Below are 18,124 nucleotides of genomic sequence, written 5' to 3'. Positions count from 1 at the left end.
AGCTATGTGAAACAATAATGTAATATTTTGGAGTATCTTTTAAGAAGATATTATTAATTATACACATATTTTTACCCCGTAAAGAATAGTTATATATAAAGTTAATTACATCATGTTAACTACTCGACATTGCCTCCGTTTGGTTTACGGCAACAAAATATGTTACTACTTTAGCATAAAGTGTGATTGGTGTTGAATGGGCCCTAGTAACGTATTCCCAATGGGTTGTGGAAACTATATTTTGAAATTCAGTTTTTGCATCTCGAGCTTGTTTCATGATCACTGAAAGATGCTTTGGTCGACTTTAGACTAGAAGAAACCTGAGTATTTTCGGTTGATGAAGATGATGCTCGTTGGACAGATGAGGAACTGGAGAGATGAAGAACTGTGCATTGACCACAATCCATACCACTTGGCAATCTGCGTCTTCTCTATATGTACGGTACATCAATAAAGCACCCCTACATTTCAGGTATTTTAGGGTTGCATGTCCTGCAAAGTCTACAAAAAATTTCATCATATACTCAGACATCACATATGTGAATCACTAAAAAACACGGCTCCATTGTGTAGAAAATATAAACTACGTATGTATGTATGTACGTATTTATGGGAGCAGTAATGTGTCACTCCCTTTCCGAGAATTTTCTATATATGTATCAAATAGTAAAGCAACTATTCAAATGAAAAACAAAATAAAATTGACAAGCTCTAAATAGTGACGATAACTTCTTAAATCCACTCAACAAGATATCGACATTTGATTGATTCCTTACGTCAATCCTTTTGACATATCAATATTACATACATTCAAGAATCCAGAAGAGGCAAATTCGTTACTGCCATGCACTACGAAGATGGGGTTCAAACAGTACTATTCTTTACTTCAATTGTCTTTTTTTTTTTCCTATTCTAAAGAAACTTTATAATTCCATATATGACTATCTTGCCTTCGAAACATGTGACCACAGTATTATTAACTCGGTAACGGTATTTTATACAGGGTAACAATTTCTATCGTTTTTCTTGTCACGTGAAAAGTGAAAAACGAAAAAAAAAAAAAAAAAAATAAATTGAAAAATTTGAAAAAATTTTCCAGAAAAAAAAAATAGTTGCGATGCCGTTAAGTTACGTTGTGGCCCCTACGTAATTTTTTTCACTACGTAAGTAAGTAGTATAGCATAATGGTATGCGATTTAGTAGTAAAACAGTTTGTAGTCTTACTGATAAATTAATATGTTAGACATCTTTAGTATACATATTTTTATTATTTTTGTATTTCGTGAATCTTGTTCATTTTATTCAATATATACTCTAACCTACTTCTACAAAACCTCAAAGATCGATAAGACAAACAATGCCTCCTGTATCATCATCCAAAGCCAAGAGAGAAGCCAAGAAGGCCGAAAGAGACGCCAAGAAGGCAGCAGAAGGTAAAACCATCCGTACCAGAACCAAGAAGAATCAATCTGAATCTGTCGATGAAGCTGAGGCTGCCGCAAAGGAAATTGCTCAATTGAAGTTACAACAAGATAAAGAAGGTCTTTCTGATCGTGTCACCACTGGTGTTCTTGCTTCTTTAGAAACTTCAAGAGATATTAAATTGACCTCTGTATCATTATTGTTCCATGGTAAAGTCTTGATTCAAGATTCAAATTTGGAATTAAATTATGGGAGAAGATATGGGTTGTTAGGTGAAAATGGGTGTGGTAAATCTACCTTTTTAAAAGCATTAGCTACGAGAGAGTATCCAATCCCAGAAAATATCGATATTTATTTGTTAGATGAACCTGCTGAACCAAGTGAATATTCTGCGTTAGAATATGTCGTTAGAGAAGCTCAACATGAATTGAAAAGATTGGAAGATTTGGTGGAAAAATATATTATTGAAGAAGGTCCAGAATCTGAATTATTAGAACCTTTGTACGAGAGAATGGATTCTTTAGATCCAGATACTTTTGAAAGTAGAGCTGCTATTATTTTAATCGGTTTAGGTTTCAATTCAAAGACTATTTTAAAGAAAACTAAAGATATGTCTGGTGGTTGGAAAATGCGTGTCGCTTTAGCTAAAGCCCTTTTCGTTAAACCAACTTTATTATTGTTAGATGACCCAACTGCGCATTTGGATTTGGAAGCTTGTGTTTGGTTAGAAGAATATTTGAAAAGATTCGATAGAACTTTGGTTTTAGTTTCTCATTCTCAAGATTTCTTAAACGGTGTTTGTACTAATATGCTCGATATGAGAAATAAGCAATTAATGGCATATGGTGGTAATTATGATTCTTACCATAAGACCCGTTCTGAAATGGAAACCAACCAAACCAAACAATATAATAAACAACAAGAAGAAATCGCTCATATTAAGAAATTCATTGCATCAGCAGGTACTTATGCTAACTTAGTCAAACAAGCTAAATCTAGACAAAAGATTTTAGATAAGATGGAAGCTGATGGGTTGATTCAACCTGTTCAACAAGATAAAGTCTTTTCTTTCAGATTCCCACCTGTTGAAAGATTACCACCACCTGTCTTGGCCTTCGATAGTATTTCATTTTCATACGATGGTAATCCAGAACATAATTTGTATGAAAACTTAGATTTCGGTGTCGATATGGATTCCAGAATCGCATTAGTTGGTCCAAATGGTGTTGGTAAATCTACTTTATTGAAAATTATGACTGGTGAATTAATGCCACAATCTGGTAGAGTCTCAAGACATACACATGTTAAATTAGGTGTTTACTCACAACATTCTCAAGATCAATTAGATTTAACTAAATCCGCTTTGGAATTCGTTCGTGACAAATATCCAAATATTTCACAAGATTTCCAATATTGGAGAGGTCAATTAGGTCGTTATGGGTTAACTGGGGAAGGTCAAACTGTTCAAATGGGTACATTATCTGAAGGTCAACGTTCGCGTGTTGTTTTCGCTTTGTTAGCATTAGAACAACCAAATGTCTTATTGTTAGATGAACCTACTAATGGTCTTGATATTCCAACTATTGATTCATTGGCTGAAGCTATTAATGAATTTAACGGTGGTGTTGTTGTGGTTTCTCACGATTTCAGATTATTAGATAAGATTGCCAAGGATATTTTCGTCGTTGAAAATAGAACCGCCACAAGATGGGATGGTTCAATCTTGCAATACAAGAATAAATTGGCCAAGAATGTTGTCTTATAATAACATTATACGTATTGATAAAACAATCATAACACCATTCACATTCAAATTATATACTGTACATTTATGTTTTTTTCTTCCCGTTTCTATCCTATTAAAAATCTCATTTGTAGAATTATCTAGTATAGTCTACATAAATAAATAAAACCTATTTAATTCTAATTCTAATTCTAATTCACAATTTCAATATTTTTTCTTGTTAAAGGTTTTTCAGTATTCCTCTCCAATTTCAATGTTTCAATTAGTAAATCGGTTTATATTCCAGAACCTATACTATTTAAAGTCCTCTTTACGTGACTCTATTGTCAAGTAAACAAACGTTATTAAGTCCACGCAAGTTGGAAAAACTTTTACTTACTTTTTACTTCTCTTAGTAATGCAATCTTAATAACTTGAGAAGGTAGATTTTCATGGTGCCAAGCTTAGCTTGTAAAGTATATGGAACAGGTACATCTTCCCTAAAATATTTTTGGAGTTTACGTATTTAATTTTAATTACCTTTTTTACAGACAATCTTACTATGACACATAATTAGAATAAACAAGAAGCTAATGTAAAGCATTTGTATTATTGAAACTAGCACTTTATTTGCAGAGACTTTGAAAACTGTAGGACATAGAATCCAATTTAGGGGTCTAAATGAGTCAATATTATTTCCCCCTGCCCGGTCATTCAATATATTCACTAGTTGAAGCTTAGCTATCATTAGCAGATCTTATCTTCACGTTATATATATATATGGATCTGAAGGTGCAATGGATCAATCTGATAAGATGTTAACTCTACTGTTCAAGTTATTGTAAAACTGTTAATAGTAAATACAGACGTAAATGGATTCAGAAAGAAACTGATAATAATTAGATGCTACAGCATCTATTCTCTTATTATGCGTATGCCTGAAAATTCGTGAGGAATGTATCTGTGTATCGTCATATATATATCTCTAAGAGCAAGGAAAAATATAAGGAAGTCGCCCTTATATATGACAGAGGAGCAGCAGTCAAACATAATAATTAATCCATTAAGTAAAAGAAAAGGGTTTGAATATATATATTTCTTAAAGATTATATGTTGTAAGTGGATACAGAGTTGTTTAGTAGATTAAAAAATTGTAGTTTGATACCGGATCAAAGGAAAGAGAATTTCACTTTCCAATTTTGTAATCGTAATTTTAACCTTTAATAATAATATTCCTTTTATTCTTCATTCAAAACAAAAAAGATCCAGTTAAAAAAAGCCAAAAAAAAACAAACCTTCTGCTATTACAATCTCAATATATGAAACGACAACAGAGAGAAAAAAATACAAAATACAAAAAAAAAAAAAAGGTTTTTTAAGAGGGAAAAAAGAAGGGTAAGAGTGTAGTAGATTATGATGAGTAATTTAAATAAAACTTGGTTTAGGCAAATTACATTCTTGTGGTAAAGCTGTTGCGAAAGATGCACCAGCGAACGAATGACTACTACGTCTTTTTTTATTTCCACTTGAATTTTTTGGTGTATTAAATGTAGATGTTGATGTTGATGTAGATGTAGATGTAGATGTAGATGTAGATCCAGCAGAGGCAGATTGAATGGAACTTGGTCTTAATAATTGAGAATTAGTATTAGTATACGAAAAGGAATTTAAATTTTTTTCTATATCTCTTGATGATAATGGTTCTTCTAACAGAGATTGATTTACACTCATAGATTTAATGGATGTAGATTGAGAATCTGGACGAGGCAAAAACATATTATTAGAGTTGGTGGTAGAATTCAATGACGATAACTGCTGAGGAAATAATAGAGGTGACGCTGTTAAAGCTTGATTCATAGCAGTCAATTGTTGTTGTTGATGATGAAGATTAATGTCATTGTTATTGTTATGTAAGGGAGAAATTAAATTGTAATTAACATTATTTGCGTATGGATAACCTGGGAGAGGTAAAGTTCCTGGGCCATTTAATGGTAATGGTAAAGTCATTGGTGGAGAAATTGGTTTCAAAGGTATTTGCTGATTGAGAAATTGATTCTGCAAAGGGAAGACAGGTAGTGGATTTGAAGGTGGATATTGGTGTTGCTGTTGCAGTTGATAGTGTTGTTGTTGTTGGGAATACAAAGCAGGATGAATAATTGATGGAGATGGATTAGAAACGCTATTTTTTTGTTGTTTGGATGATGAAGAGATACCTAAATTGGTCATTAATTGCGCTGACAAAGAAGCTGGTGTTGAAAGTGGTGAAGTAGAAGTAGATAATGCCTTAGCTTTTGAGCTTTTATGAGAGCTCTTCTTGGAGAAATGTTTTTTAGTACTGGAATCCTCATTATTGAACGTTGTAGCAATGGCAGATTTATTGTTATTACTAGTTTCACTACTATTACTGTCCTTTCTTGATTTTTTATTGTCACGAGAATCACTATTCTTCTTCTTTTTCTTCTTATTCTTCATCTGCTTAAGATCTGTTGTGCTTTCTTCATCTATGGTATTTGATTTTAAAAGAAGTTGTTTCAAAGTATAAGTTATAACATCTGAATCTTCATTATTATTGTTCTCGCCATGAGATTTCTTTTTTGGAGATTTGGGATTGTGGGTACTGTTATTACCAAAGTTTGGTTTTTCCCCATTAGGTAAAGATTGTATTTGTGGTATTGAAAAATTGTCAGAATTGTTATTATTACTGCTGTTATTATTATTAGTTTGTTGAATTTCATATGTTTTCCTTTCATGTTTGATGATATTTTTCGTTTTCAAGTTAGAATCATTCTTTTTCAATTTAGGAAAGTTCCTCGAATTATTCTTCGAATGTGTAGGCAATAGTCTGGAACTATTGAAATACATAGTATCTGTAGACATGACTGTGGAAGAGTAGCTATGACCGGAGTAAATTTGTTGATAACGAGATATAATAGTAAACGGATAACTGTAGTGGGTTGTTCGTGAGCGTGTGAGTGTGGATAGTGGATGGTAGAATGTGTATATTGTAGGTAATAAAAGACGGTCTGTGATGTCTTCTTGTCTAGTGATGTGCGTCTTCGTACTCTCTGTTCCTGGTACACTTACTTACACACTACTTGTTCTTCTTGTATCAATCATATCTTGTATCTTATCTTAATTTGTTTGTTGCAAACAAAGAAAACTAAATTTTTGCGAAAATCGTGGCTTGTCTTTTTGCCCTAAAGACACCAAGACAGGGCAATGTCTGTATGCCCTAGGTTAAAGAATTGGGGGTACAACACAACCAACACCCATACATACCCTGGAGTTTCGTCCCCTTATTTTACGACAGTGACGTTTTTGTTTTTTTGCTTTTTGTCCTTTTTTCAGCTCCCAAAAGGTGCAACTTAAAACGACCTATATCTTCATATTGTTTTACGTCTAGATGTTTGATATCTTGTCCCCCACCAGCAAAAATTTTGTAATCATTCTTTATCCTAAGATGCTTCCATATAGCAAACACTAGTATTTCCCTATGGAAAGATGGGTGTTAAATTAGTTAAGGGTATTCGTGGTAGTAGAATGTTCGTATTATCGAAGCTTGGGTTATCTGACTCCTATGGATCTGGAAAAACCCCGTTAACTTTTCGTCGTTCTGTCTATATTTAAATAATTTCTGAAGAAATAGATAAAAACCCATGAAAATGAATGAGTTGTTATTCCACAAACTTGTTGGTCAGGCGATAGGCGATCATTATACTATGCAAAACATTTCTTGAGTCTTTCTTACCTTGGCCTATTGATTGTGACATATAATGCAGAGCCCCCTTTTACTCCGTTCCTTATTCAATTTGGTTTGGACGCCTTCAATGGTTTTATGAGGAAATTCCGATAGGGATTGGATAGTCCTCGCCTATATTTACAAGACTATTCTCGATATATGGATGGATATCATACGTAATAAAATATAATAGAGGAAACTTAGAGACGGATCCAAAAGTTATTTATCAAAATTTTTGCTGGAACCGAATATTCTATAGATGCATAGGATAAGAATATTAAGAGCAAGATTAGTCATAGAGTAGATCCAAGATAGAACATAAGTTCTGGAACTCTATGGAACATTACGAAATATGATTCTAGAAAATAATAGAAAAGTTGTAGAATATTCTAGAAAAATTTATGATTAGAATAGGCTTATCCGACTATGTCTGAATATCTCCGGTTCTTATGTGAAGATAATATTTCTGTCCAAATGAGAAATTATATAAAGGACATGAAATGCAAGAATGTTAGGTATTAGTTTAAATACACTTTTAATTATATAATATACAAAAAACCACGAAGAAAACATTGTATATTATTAATAAATGATTGAAACATATAAATCTGATATTGCTCCACAAGATAAGATCCCAAAATCTCATCAATTTTAACTATTTTTCTCTGCAAATGTTTTGAATCTCTAAACACATTTAATTATTTTTTAAAAAATATATTATTAAAAGGTAAATATAAAATCACTCAAGAAAATACCTAAATATGTCAAAAAGCAACTTTTTACGTAACCCCCCTATACCACTCTTAAAGGATCAGCATCAGTTTCACTAATGGTACATTCCACTTTTTCCTTTAATAAATTGCTCATAATTTCCTTCAAATAACCTCTTTCTGTGTTAGAATGATTACAAACAATGACTGCTTTACCCTGTTCTTTATATTTCAATATTTCATGGTGAGATAACTCTCCAGTATAATACAAATCAACTTCTTGTTCACTTCCTAACCCTTTAAACACTCCAGATCCACTACCTGCACATAAGGCTATAGTCTTAATCTTATGTTGAGTCAGATCTTCATTCATTGAACTAACTTGAACGTATGGTATTCCTAACGATTTTTTAACATTCTTTATTATATCATCTAGTGTCATATATTCCTTCAATGTAACGAATCTTCCATATCCAACTTCATCACTTTCATTACCATTCAATTGAGCGACCTTAGAATCCAACTGTTCAATGGAAACACTTGATTCAATGAGAGCCTCAGTCTTCCCACCAATAATTCCTTGAACTAGCCAATCATTAACACCACCTTTAGCAGCATCGACGGCAGTATGTGGACAATAAACAGAAATTCCATTTTGAATCAATTTAATAGCATTACCTTGTTGAATATTTTTCGCTGGGTTTAAACTTTTCCAACTGGGGAAAATAAATGGATGATACGCCAAGATCATATTACAACCTTTAGCAATGGCCTCTTGAGCTACCAAACTAGTTAGATCCACAGTCAATAACACTTTTATCATGGAAGGAATGTTTTGGGCGGACGATGGTTCATCTGGTATGGAACAATCTATCAATAGACCAGTATTATCCCATGCATGATCTGCATAATTGGCCGGATAGTATTTGGTAATTGCATTGATGACGGTTTTTAACTGACTTCTATATAATGCTTTACTCATTGTTGCGTCTTCTTCAAACGAATGAATGAATGAATCAATCAATCAATGATCTCTTGGCTTCTGCTCTTACACTTATAGTTGATGTTCTCTTGTCTTATCAAAATGTTCAAATTCCTCAAAAAATTGGCTATGGCTGGAAATTGGAAAATGAAGACAAACTGAAAAAACAACACAACTGGTTTTACGAGAAACAATAGTGTCTGTTCAAGGAGTAACAAACGAAGGATTATTAAATTTTAATTATTCTTATTTATATTTGCAATTTAATTTACTAATTCACATTCAATCAATTGATATTAAAGAAAAGAGAAGTAAAATAAAAAATGTTCACTGCAGCAAGGTTAGGATTAAGGGTGAACTCCTCATCCTCCTCCGTGATCATTCGAAGAAGCTTAGCAGCAACGGTAAAAGCAACAACTTTAGCAGGTGAAGAAGCTTACGAAGCAGCAATAAAGCCCACGAGAGCAATCCCCAAATTAACTGATGTCTTAATCGTTGGAGGTGGTCCTGCAGGATTAACTTTAGCAGCAGGAATCAAGACTTCCCCTGAATTATCCAACTTATCTACCGTATTAGTGGATGCAGGAGATTTACAAAACAAAGTTGGCTCATTCTATCATAAGCCTCCTGAATGGTATACTAACAGAGTTGTTAGTTTGACTCCGAAATCATTACATTTCTTAGAGGATCGGATTGGTGTGAAATTGATGAATGAAAGAATTCAACCTTATGATGGTCTTTATATCACAGATGGTTGCTCTAATGGGACTCTTGATTTGGAGAAGGATTCCATGTTGTATATGGTTGAGATATTGAATATTCAATCATCATTATTGAATAAGATTTCTCAAATGAGTTTCGCCAGAGAAAGTTTGAATATATTGGATAAAGTGAAAGTGGAATCAATCGAGTATACCAACCCGACTGACCCCACTTCATGGCCTATTGTGACCCTAAGTAATGGAGAAGTTTATAAGACGAGGTTATTAGTGGGGGCAGATGGGTTTAATTCACCAGTGAGGAAATTTTCCAATCTTTATTCGAGAGGTTGGGCATATAATACCTATGGTCTTGTTGCTACAATGAAATTGAAATATCAACCATTTAAAATCAGAGGTTGGCAACGATTTTTGCCTACGGGTCCCATTGCTCATTTACCATTGCCCGGTGATAATGCAACGTTAGTGTGGTCCACTGGAGGTGAATCATTATCTAAATTATTGTTATCTATTAAACCTGAACAATTTGCCATTTTAGTGAATGCTGCGTTTGTCTTAGATGATATTGATATGCAATATTATTACAAGAAATTACATGATAATGCTATTACAACCGAGGAGTTACAAAAAGATGTGGATTGTAGAATTGAACAAGTGTTTGAGAGTAAAGGAATTGATAAGATGGATGATACATTTATTGATGAACATTATCCACCTATTGTTAGTGAAATCATTGATAATACAAGAGCAAGGTTCCCATTAAGATATTCTCATGCTGATAAATATGTTACTGATAGAATTGCATTAGTTGGTGATGCAGCTCATACTACTCACCCGTTGGCGGGCCAAGGGTTGAATATGGGGCAAGGGGATGTGGAAAGTTTAGTTAATACTTTGGAAAAGGCTACATTAAGAGGATTAGATATTGGATCGTTGTTAGCATTAGAACCATTTTGGGCAGAAAGATATCCATTTAATAATGTTCGTTTGGGGATGGCTGATAAGTTACATAAACTTTATCATACCTCTTGGTCACCAATTGTTGGATTAAGAACTTTAGGTATTAATTTAACTAATAAATTTGATCCTGTTAAGGATGGTATCATTGATACTTTGGCAGGTGGTCAATTCAATGCTGATTAGTAGACTGGGTAGGACAGGACTTCACAAAAGTATATATATATAAAAGTAAAGGTAAAAGTAAAAGTAAAAGTAAAAGTAAAAGTAAAAGTAAAAGTGAAAAGAATATAATATAATATAATTTAATATAATATTAAACCATCAACGATCTAGTTAGCTATGGATAACTCGTGGCCACTGGCCTGTTGATAGATATCAATTTTGTTAATAGAATTGTTGTTCATCATTGCATTACGAATCGATTTTGAATCAGAGTGCATGTACAGCATTACCCGGTTGCGCACATTGTTACTAATTAAATATTAATCATCAAGAAGCAAAATTGAGTCTCTCGGAAGAAGAATGACAAGAACAAGAACAAGAACAAGAACAGGAACAAGAAGAAGAGAAAGAAGATCTGGTAGTCGATGAGATGAGATGAGAGGTGGTTGATATGGTTATATATTGCAAAGATAACCGTTCACTCATAATATTAAGAAGAAGTAGAAATAATAACAATGTCTGAAGCACCAACATATAAGGAAGAAGATCTACGAACAAGAATTGAAGCGGTGATACCAAACATATATAACATTATAGTTACAGATCTTTCATACGGTTGTGGACAATCATTTGATGTTGTTGTTGTGAGTGATACTTTTAAAGGTAAGAACAAATTACAAAGATCTCGTATTGTTAATGGATGTTTGAAAGAGGAATTGACTACGATTCATGCGTTTAGCTGTAAATGTTACACTGAAGAGGAATGGTCTAAGATTGTTGTTTAAGCAAAAAAAAAATATTGTACGCTACATGCGGAACATCCAGTTTATTTCTCGAGAAATTATTGTTTTACCGTATAGATATTTATTTATTTATTTATTTATTTATTTATTTCGAGCATATAGATATAATTGGATAATAATATCTTTTACTCATTTCTATAAAATTGGTTATGACGTATAATCAATAATCTATAATCTTTGATTCAAAAAACTTTTCAAAACCAAACAGCTGTTTATATACATACCCAAACATATATATATGAATATAAATGTATTTTAACTTGACATTGTTAAGGTTATTTAAGGTTTACCAGTTCTCTAAGATTCTCAAGACCTCGGTTCATAGGTGTAGACCTCATTCCATACAAAGCACGCATTTCAATCTGTAGTTTCATTGTATCATATACGTTTTCATTAAATTATATATACATATATATATATAACTGATATTTTTTATGCTCTATTCTTTTATACTTTTAAACTTTTTGTAATTAGTTTTTGTATTGATTATGAATATGGAGGTGGTTGATCTTCATGGATACCCCATTTCCAGATTGGAGTAATCCCCGTCCCAATAAAATTCAATCTTTTCTTATTTGTATCAAGATCTTGAATGTTGTTATTGTTGGTATATATATATGGTATCTTATTCGTATTCGTATTCGTATTCGTATCCGTGTTTGTACAAGTTGTTGAAATGGTATCGTTTTTGTTTGTCATAGTAATGTTATTATTATGATTATCATCTTTGCTACTTGTACTTGGTTGTAAAAAATTTAATGCTTTTTCAGATAATTTGAAATATCTTGTTTCATTATAGAATGAACCATTTGAAGATTTTTTAGAAAATGTTTTAATTTCTGGTATCGTCGTATTAGTGGTGGAAGTAGTGATATCATCTATTATATGTATTGGTTCCTGCTCTTGTTCTCGTTCTTGTTCTTTAATTATTGTATGAGTAGATATTGGTGTCATAATATTTCTATTGAATATCATACTATCCACTGGTGATAATGGTCTCGGTATGATTATACTATTATTATCGGTGTTTCTTAATGAATCGACGATATTGTTATCATCATGTATTGATGGTTTTTCATCTTTTACTTCTTGTCTATCTTTACGTGTTTTTCTATTTAATTTAATTTTCCTTCTACGAGGTACAGTTTGATCTGATGTACTTCTTTCAAAAAGATGATTTTGAATCTCTGTAATTGTTGTTAATTCATATAAATGATTATCTAATGTATCTTTAGATAATAAATTTAATTGAGGACGATCAATATTACTTATTCTTCTCCTAGTTTTATTATTATCATCGTCAAAATGTGGTAATTTCATATCTGTGAGTTGTGCTGAAGTATAATTATTTAAAGATGGCATTCTGGAAATGAATTTGAAAAGATTTTGTCTTTCAAGACAACCATGAATAGTAGATAAAGAATTTAATTTCAAAAAGGGTAGAGCTAATGTATGTCTCGATGATACTATTGTTGATAATCTTAACATATTTGTAGGAGAAAAATCTTGTAAATCAGATTCATCGAATATAATTTTTGGTTTAATAGATGTGGGTAATGATGAAACAGTTTCCACGGATTGCTGCTGTTGCTGTTGCTGTTGCTGCAGTTGCTGCTGATGCTGGTATTGTTGTTGTATTGATGAGGTGGAAAACCAATTTTGAGACATATTAAATATAACTGTTGGTAAAATTTCTTCAAATACTAATCTCATTGAATCTTTCAATCTTTTTTCAATGGTTGATTGTAATATTTTAATGGAACAATCAAAATTGAAATTTAAAGTAACGTCATTGAATGATATACTAACGCCATGATTTTTCATAAATAGATTAACAATGGCTTCCAAATTAATTTTCGTAAACGTCATTGTTATTGGAATTTGGAAAGAATTATTATTAATCATGTTTGGAGTGGTGAATAATGGAGAATCTTGTAAATTTAATAATAATAAATTTGATTCAATTACAGTTTGTATTTGTAAAGTAGCATCTTTACAAGAAATTTTACAAATTCCTTTTAATAAAGACCTACTACTTGGTTGAGCTGTAGTTATATCTAAATCCAATATTTCAATATTCGGTATAATGGGGAAATTTACTTTCCTTACAATGATTCCACTTTTCAATATACTTAATTTATTACTATGTGGTTTCATTGGAGGAGTATTAATATTATCATTTGTTGCATTTGTGGTGGTATCATTGTTTCTAAGGTTATCCTTGGCAATATTATGAGAATGAGTAGCGGAACTATTATCTGTTGGATTAGGAGTAGTATTTGATACTTGTTCAGTTTTAGCAGCAAATGAATTCAAAGCAGAGGTCAATTTTTGTTAATGGTTTCATTAAAAGAATTGTCCTTAAACATGCGATCATTGAATTTGAAGGACATTGCGTGAAATGTTGTTTCCGTTTTGTCTATTATATCTCTTCTTTCTCTTTCTCTTTCTCTTTCTCTTTCTTTTCCTTGCCTACTTGTTTTTAAGGAACTTGATTGAGATCTCAAGTTATTAATTAACTAACTAATTAATCAATCAATCAATCACCTTGTTATATTTTTATTTTATTTAATATGATTTGACAAAAGCAAAAGCCCTTGGATTATGTTTAGGGTTGTGGGTTCAAACCCTGTTAACTCTATAGGGTCACAGAAAACAAGAGAAAGAACAAGACCCAGACACCAGCGTCAGTATGAAAATTGACAATAACGTTAGTAACTTTCAATCTTCTTATTCAAGATATATATGCAAGTGTCACGACAATGGTAGTCCTTGCTAAAACCCATTGACATTTTTCTTCGGTAGAAATGACTATGTGGATAGTAGTACAACAATCGATGCTGCTGCTGCTGCTGCTGTATCTTCTGGTACTACTCCATGTGTTCAACTGGCTGAGGATTTCCATTTTTTTTCTTGTTCACACATTTCCATTTACCATGTAATGTAGTATTGACTCTGATGTATTGTCGAAGTTCGAGGTTAAGATGAACCATTGTGATATCCAAACGTCCTATCAGAATACTGTCTATAAGTTGCAACTGTTTTCTGTCTATTTTATGGTTATATATCTTCTTTAATGGCAATCAACAGCGAGACACCAAGCAAACTAAAACACACCGAAAAGGGAAAAGGGAAAACTTAGCCGCCCTGCCACGGTCACGGTCACGGTCCCGGTCACGTGCTTGTTTGTTAATTTCTAAGCCTCCAGCCGCGGCCGTAGATTTTTTTTAACTTTTAACTTCCGGGTGTCTGACCCTCCTCCATAATTTCATTCACGTGACTCCTTAAACTTGTTTATATAATTTTGAGATGCTTAAACAAAGAAACAAACAAATAAGATAAATAAAATAAATATAATAAATATAATGTATACATAATAGTGTAGAGATGATTTGACATCGAATCTCAATTCCAAAAGTTAGTTTCCAGTTTTGGCGAGGCAACCATACAGGTAATACAGGTACTCTACTTCTTATACTTTTCCGTTGGGTTTCTTCCTGGTATAAGTCTATATTCACAGCAGTATAATTGTTGAATTAATCTCAGCTGTGTTTATTTGTTTGATTCCGCATCTCATATACCATAGTTAACTGGTGTTGGTTTTGTTTTACTCAAATATCCTTACATTTCATTTCGTATTATCACCTCTCGATCAATACCCAGTGATATTGCGGTAACAAACGAGCAAACCTATCATTTTCTTACATCAAACATGTCAACATCTATACCGGAATCACGTCAGTCCTCCATCATGGTTGCAGTACGGGTGAGGCCATTTACTAAAGAAGAATCAATCCATCTCATTGATAACAATACTACCACTAATAATAATAATAATAATAATAATAATAATAATATTCTACCTACAAATAATAATAATATATACAGTAATCAACCTGGTTCAGCCTCATCTTCATCATCTATTACTGAAAATATAGGTGACTCTACTTTATCATTGCCTGCATCATTATTATCCACCAATAAGAAACTTAAACAATCGTCTCAAACAACTACTACCAGTACGAACAGTAGTAGCACTACCAGGAGAAAATCAAATACAACAGCATACCAAAATTATAACAATACACCACATGGTTTAAGGAAAATAATAGAATGCGTAGATGATAAAATGTTAATATTTGACCCCATTGATTCAAATCCATTATATAAAATAAGTGAAAATGTTTTAAATTCCATGTATTCACAAAGAAGAAATAATCGTCATCGTCGTTCAACACTCAACAATCCTCCTCACTCTAATGCTAAGAAAAATGAAATGAAATTCGTATTTGATAAAATATTCGATGAAAATTCTTCACAAGATGAAGTTTATCTTGGTACTACTAGTTCCCTATTAGATTCAGTATTAGATGGATTCAATGGAACTGTATTTGCATATGGCGCCACAGGTTGTGGTAAGACATATACAGTAAGTGGTACACAAGAAAACCCTGGTATAATTTTCCGAGTTATGCAAGAATTATTTGAAAGAATGGAAGATTTGAAAGATGAAAAGACATTCCAATTATCAATTTCATATTTAGAAATTTATAATGAAATGATTTATGATCTTTTGAAACCAGATACACCATCAAAGAAATTGATCATTAGAGAAGATAAAGATTCTAAAATTAGTGTATCAAATTTATCTTATCATTATCCTAAATCTGTTCAAGACGTTATTGATCTAGTCATTAGAGGAAACATTAATAGATCAACATCATCCACTGAGGCAAATGAAGTTTCATCAAGATCTCATGCAGTTTTACAAATTCATATCATGCAAACTAATACAAAGATAGATTTAACATCAGAACATACTTTTGCCACATTATCAATCATTGATTTAGCTGGTAGTGAAAGAGCTGCAGCTACCAAAAATCGTGGGGAAAGACTTTATGAAGGTGCAAACATCAATAAATCATTATTAGCCCTGGGGAATTGTATCAATGCATTATGCATTCCAACGAACAATACACGAAGAAGAAATATAAGGTATCATATCCCATATAGAGATTCTAAATTGACAAGATTATTGAAATTTTCACTTGGTGGTAATTGTAAAACTGTCATGATTGTTTGTATATCACCTAGTAGTTCACATTATGATGAAACATTGAATACATTGAAATATGCTAATCGTGCTAAAGAGATTAAGACGAAAATTATTAGAAATCAACAATCATTAAATCGTCATGTTGGATCATATTTAAAGATGATTACTGAACAAAAAAGAGAGATTGAGAATTTACGTACTAGAGAAGCTCAAATGATTGAATTGAATTTGAATCGATATAAATTAAGTCGTAAAAAGATTCAAATTTCAATGGATGATGTTATTAATAATTTAAATAGAAATATTTTGGAAAATGAGAAATATAAACAAGTGAAAAATTTGAAATCTTTAATTCTTTGTAAGAGAAGATTTTTACAAATGGTTTCTTTGGAATTGAATAATTGTTTGAATGTGATTTCTGAAGATGGTGGTGATACTATTAATTTGAATTGTTATAATAATTGTTCAACATTAATAAAACAAATTGGGAATAAAGTTCAAGAATTAGAATTGAAATTTGATACTAAAGATGAATTAGATATGATAATTGATCATTGTAAATCCATGGATTTGAATAGATTGAAAGAAATGGAAAATTGGGATGATAGTCGTGATTTAATTAATTTCGAAACAAGATTAGAATATATTTCTGAATCAATTAAGAATGAAATTTTAATAAGTGCATCCATGATGATAGAAAAATTGTTCCAAAATGATACCCTTATGAGAAGATGTAAATTTGTTTCTGGTTGTTTAACAACTGAACAACCGGAAAGAAGTATGGAGATTGAAATTAATGATTTGGTTAAAATAGATGAAGATTTTGAAGAATTTAGTAGATTGTTACTCAACGACATTGAAGATGGCACAGCAAATATTCATCTTTCACAAAATCCCTTGTATTCTAATGAAAACAAAGAAAAAAACATGGAAACACATTACGACCTTGAGTATTCAAATGGAACAAATGAAACTGATAATAAGGGTCCAATGCTTTTGAAAAAAGTGAGATGGTTAGCAGATGTTGCTGATGATGGAGATATGAGTATAATAACAGATGCACAGGAAAGGCAACAGCAACAACAGGGAATTACAAGAGAAGAGAATGTCTTACCTGATACAGACTCAATGGATATTGATGTTAGTGGCATTCAAGATAATAGCATAAATAAAGGTACCCCTTCCAATGAACCTTTTCGGGGCCGTCAGCCATCGAGGCCATCATTACTTCGACACCGTCTGACAAACGTCGAGGAAGTATAAAAATATAAATTTAAAAATAAGAATGTATAGCTAGACTCGACTATCGAAGAGAAAGAAACAAAATTTGAAAAAGCATTATATATTATATATTTCATAGAATCATCCTTAATATCTAAATACATAACCATGCATGTGCATATTAGTCAAAAGTAAGTTAATTATTTATTCTGACACTGCCAACCTGTATTTTAAACAAATTTGAGTCATCTTCACTTTTCCCTTTCCCTTTTAGTGTGTCGTCGTCGGGATGTTTTTTTGTGTCGTCTTGGGTTTTTTTTTTGTTTGAAGGGTAAAAAAAAAGTCATGGGGTGTGGTATTGGTATTTTTTGTTAACCCTTGCAGTTTCGACCAGGGCGTGTCCTAATAATAAAGGAATACTTGCCCAAGGGGCAAAAACAATCACGGCCATGTGGCCCTAACTCAGTGCGCATTACTTGTATTGACAGTTAAGGAAGAATAAGAAGAAATGAAAACCTTCTGATATTTTATTCGTGATCAATGTAACAAGGGGAACATAACTTACCACCAATGCAGCTGTATTTCAATCCTGTTTCTCACTTGGTTTCCTAAATCATTGTTCTTAAC

General features: G+C 32.2%; 7 protein-coding genes across 7 annotated transcripts; 4 read left to right on the top strand and 3 right to left on the bottom strand.

Moving 5' to 3' along the window:
• Positions 1-1,357: 1,357 nt before the first annotated feature.
• ARB1 (ATP-binding cassette family ATPase ARB1) lies at positions 1,358-3,187 on the top strand (the record flags this gene model as incomplete). The annotated part of the gene is made up of 1 exon (XM_003672065.1): positions 1,358-3,187. The coding sequence occupies one exon, from the start codon at positions 1,358-1,360 to the stop codon at positions 3,185-3,187; it is 1,830 nt and encodes a 609-aa protein (XP_003672113.1).
• A 1,383-nt stretch (positions 3,188-4,570) lies between these two features.
• EDC1 (Edc1p) lies at positions 4,571-6,022 on the bottom strand (the record flags this gene model as incomplete). The annotated part of the gene is made up of 1 exon (XM_003672064.1): positions 4,571-6,022. One exon carries the CDS (start codon positions 6,020-6,022, stop codon positions 4,571-4,573), a length of 1,452 nt encoding a protein of 483 aa, XP_003672112.1.
• A 1,654-nt stretch (positions 6,023-7,676) lies between these two features.
• NIF3 (uncharacterized protein) lies at positions 7,677-8,576 on the bottom strand (the record flags this gene model as incomplete). Its single annotated transcript, XM_003672063.1, has 1 exon — positions 7,677-8,576. The coding sequence occupies one exon, from the start codon at positions 8,574-8,576 to the stop codon at positions 7,677-7,679; it is 900 nt and encodes a 299-aa protein (XP_003672111.1).
• Positions 8,577-8,899: 323 nt separating this feature from the next.
• On the top strand, positions 8,900-10,438 carry COQ6 (putative N,N-dimethylaniline monooxygenase COQ6; the record flags this gene model as incomplete). The annotated part of the gene is made up of 1 exon (XM_003672062.1): positions 8,900-10,438. The coding sequence occupies one exon, from the start codon at positions 8,900-8,902 to the stop codon at positions 10,436-10,438; it is 1,539 nt and encodes a 512-aa protein (XP_003672110.1).
• A 494-nt stretch (positions 10,439-10,932) lies between these two features.
• BOL2 (Bol2p) lies at positions 10,933-11,202 on the top strand (the record flags this gene model as incomplete). The annotated part of the gene is made up of 1 exon (XM_003672061.1): positions 10,933-11,202. The coding sequence occupies one exon, from the start codon at positions 10,933-10,935 to the stop codon at positions 11,200-11,202; it is 270 nt and encodes an 89-aa protein (XP_003672109.1).
• A 504-nt stretch (positions 11,203-11,706) lies between these two features.
• Positions 11,707-13,377, bottom strand: MDM34 (ERMES complex subunit MDM34; the record flags this gene model as incomplete). The annotated part of the gene is made up of 1 exon (XM_003672060.1): positions 11,707-13,377. One exon carries the CDS (start codon positions 13,375-13,377, stop codon positions 11,707-11,709), a length of 1,671 nt encoding a protein of 556 aa, XP_003672108.1.
• Positions 13,378-14,932: 1,555 nt separating this feature from the next.
• KIP3 (tubulin-dependent ATPase KIP3) lies at positions 14,933-17,539 on the top strand (the record flags this gene model as incomplete). Its single annotated transcript, XM_003672059.1, has 1 exon — positions 14,933-17,539. One exon carries the CDS (start codon positions 14,933-14,935, stop codon positions 17,537-17,539), a length of 2,607 nt encoding a protein of 868 aa, XP_003672107.1.
• Positions 17,540-18,124: the final 585 nt, after the last annotated feature.

This window comes from Naumovozyma dairenensis, chromosome 9 (genome assembly GCF_000227115.2).
Source record: "Naumovozyma dairenensis CBS 421 chromosome 9, complete genome".
NCBI lineage: Eukaryota > Fungi > Ascomycota > Saccharomycetes > Saccharomycetales > Saccharomycetaceae > Naumovozyma > Naumovozyma dairenensis.
This window is presented reverse-complemented; position numbering and strand designations above follow the sequence as displayed.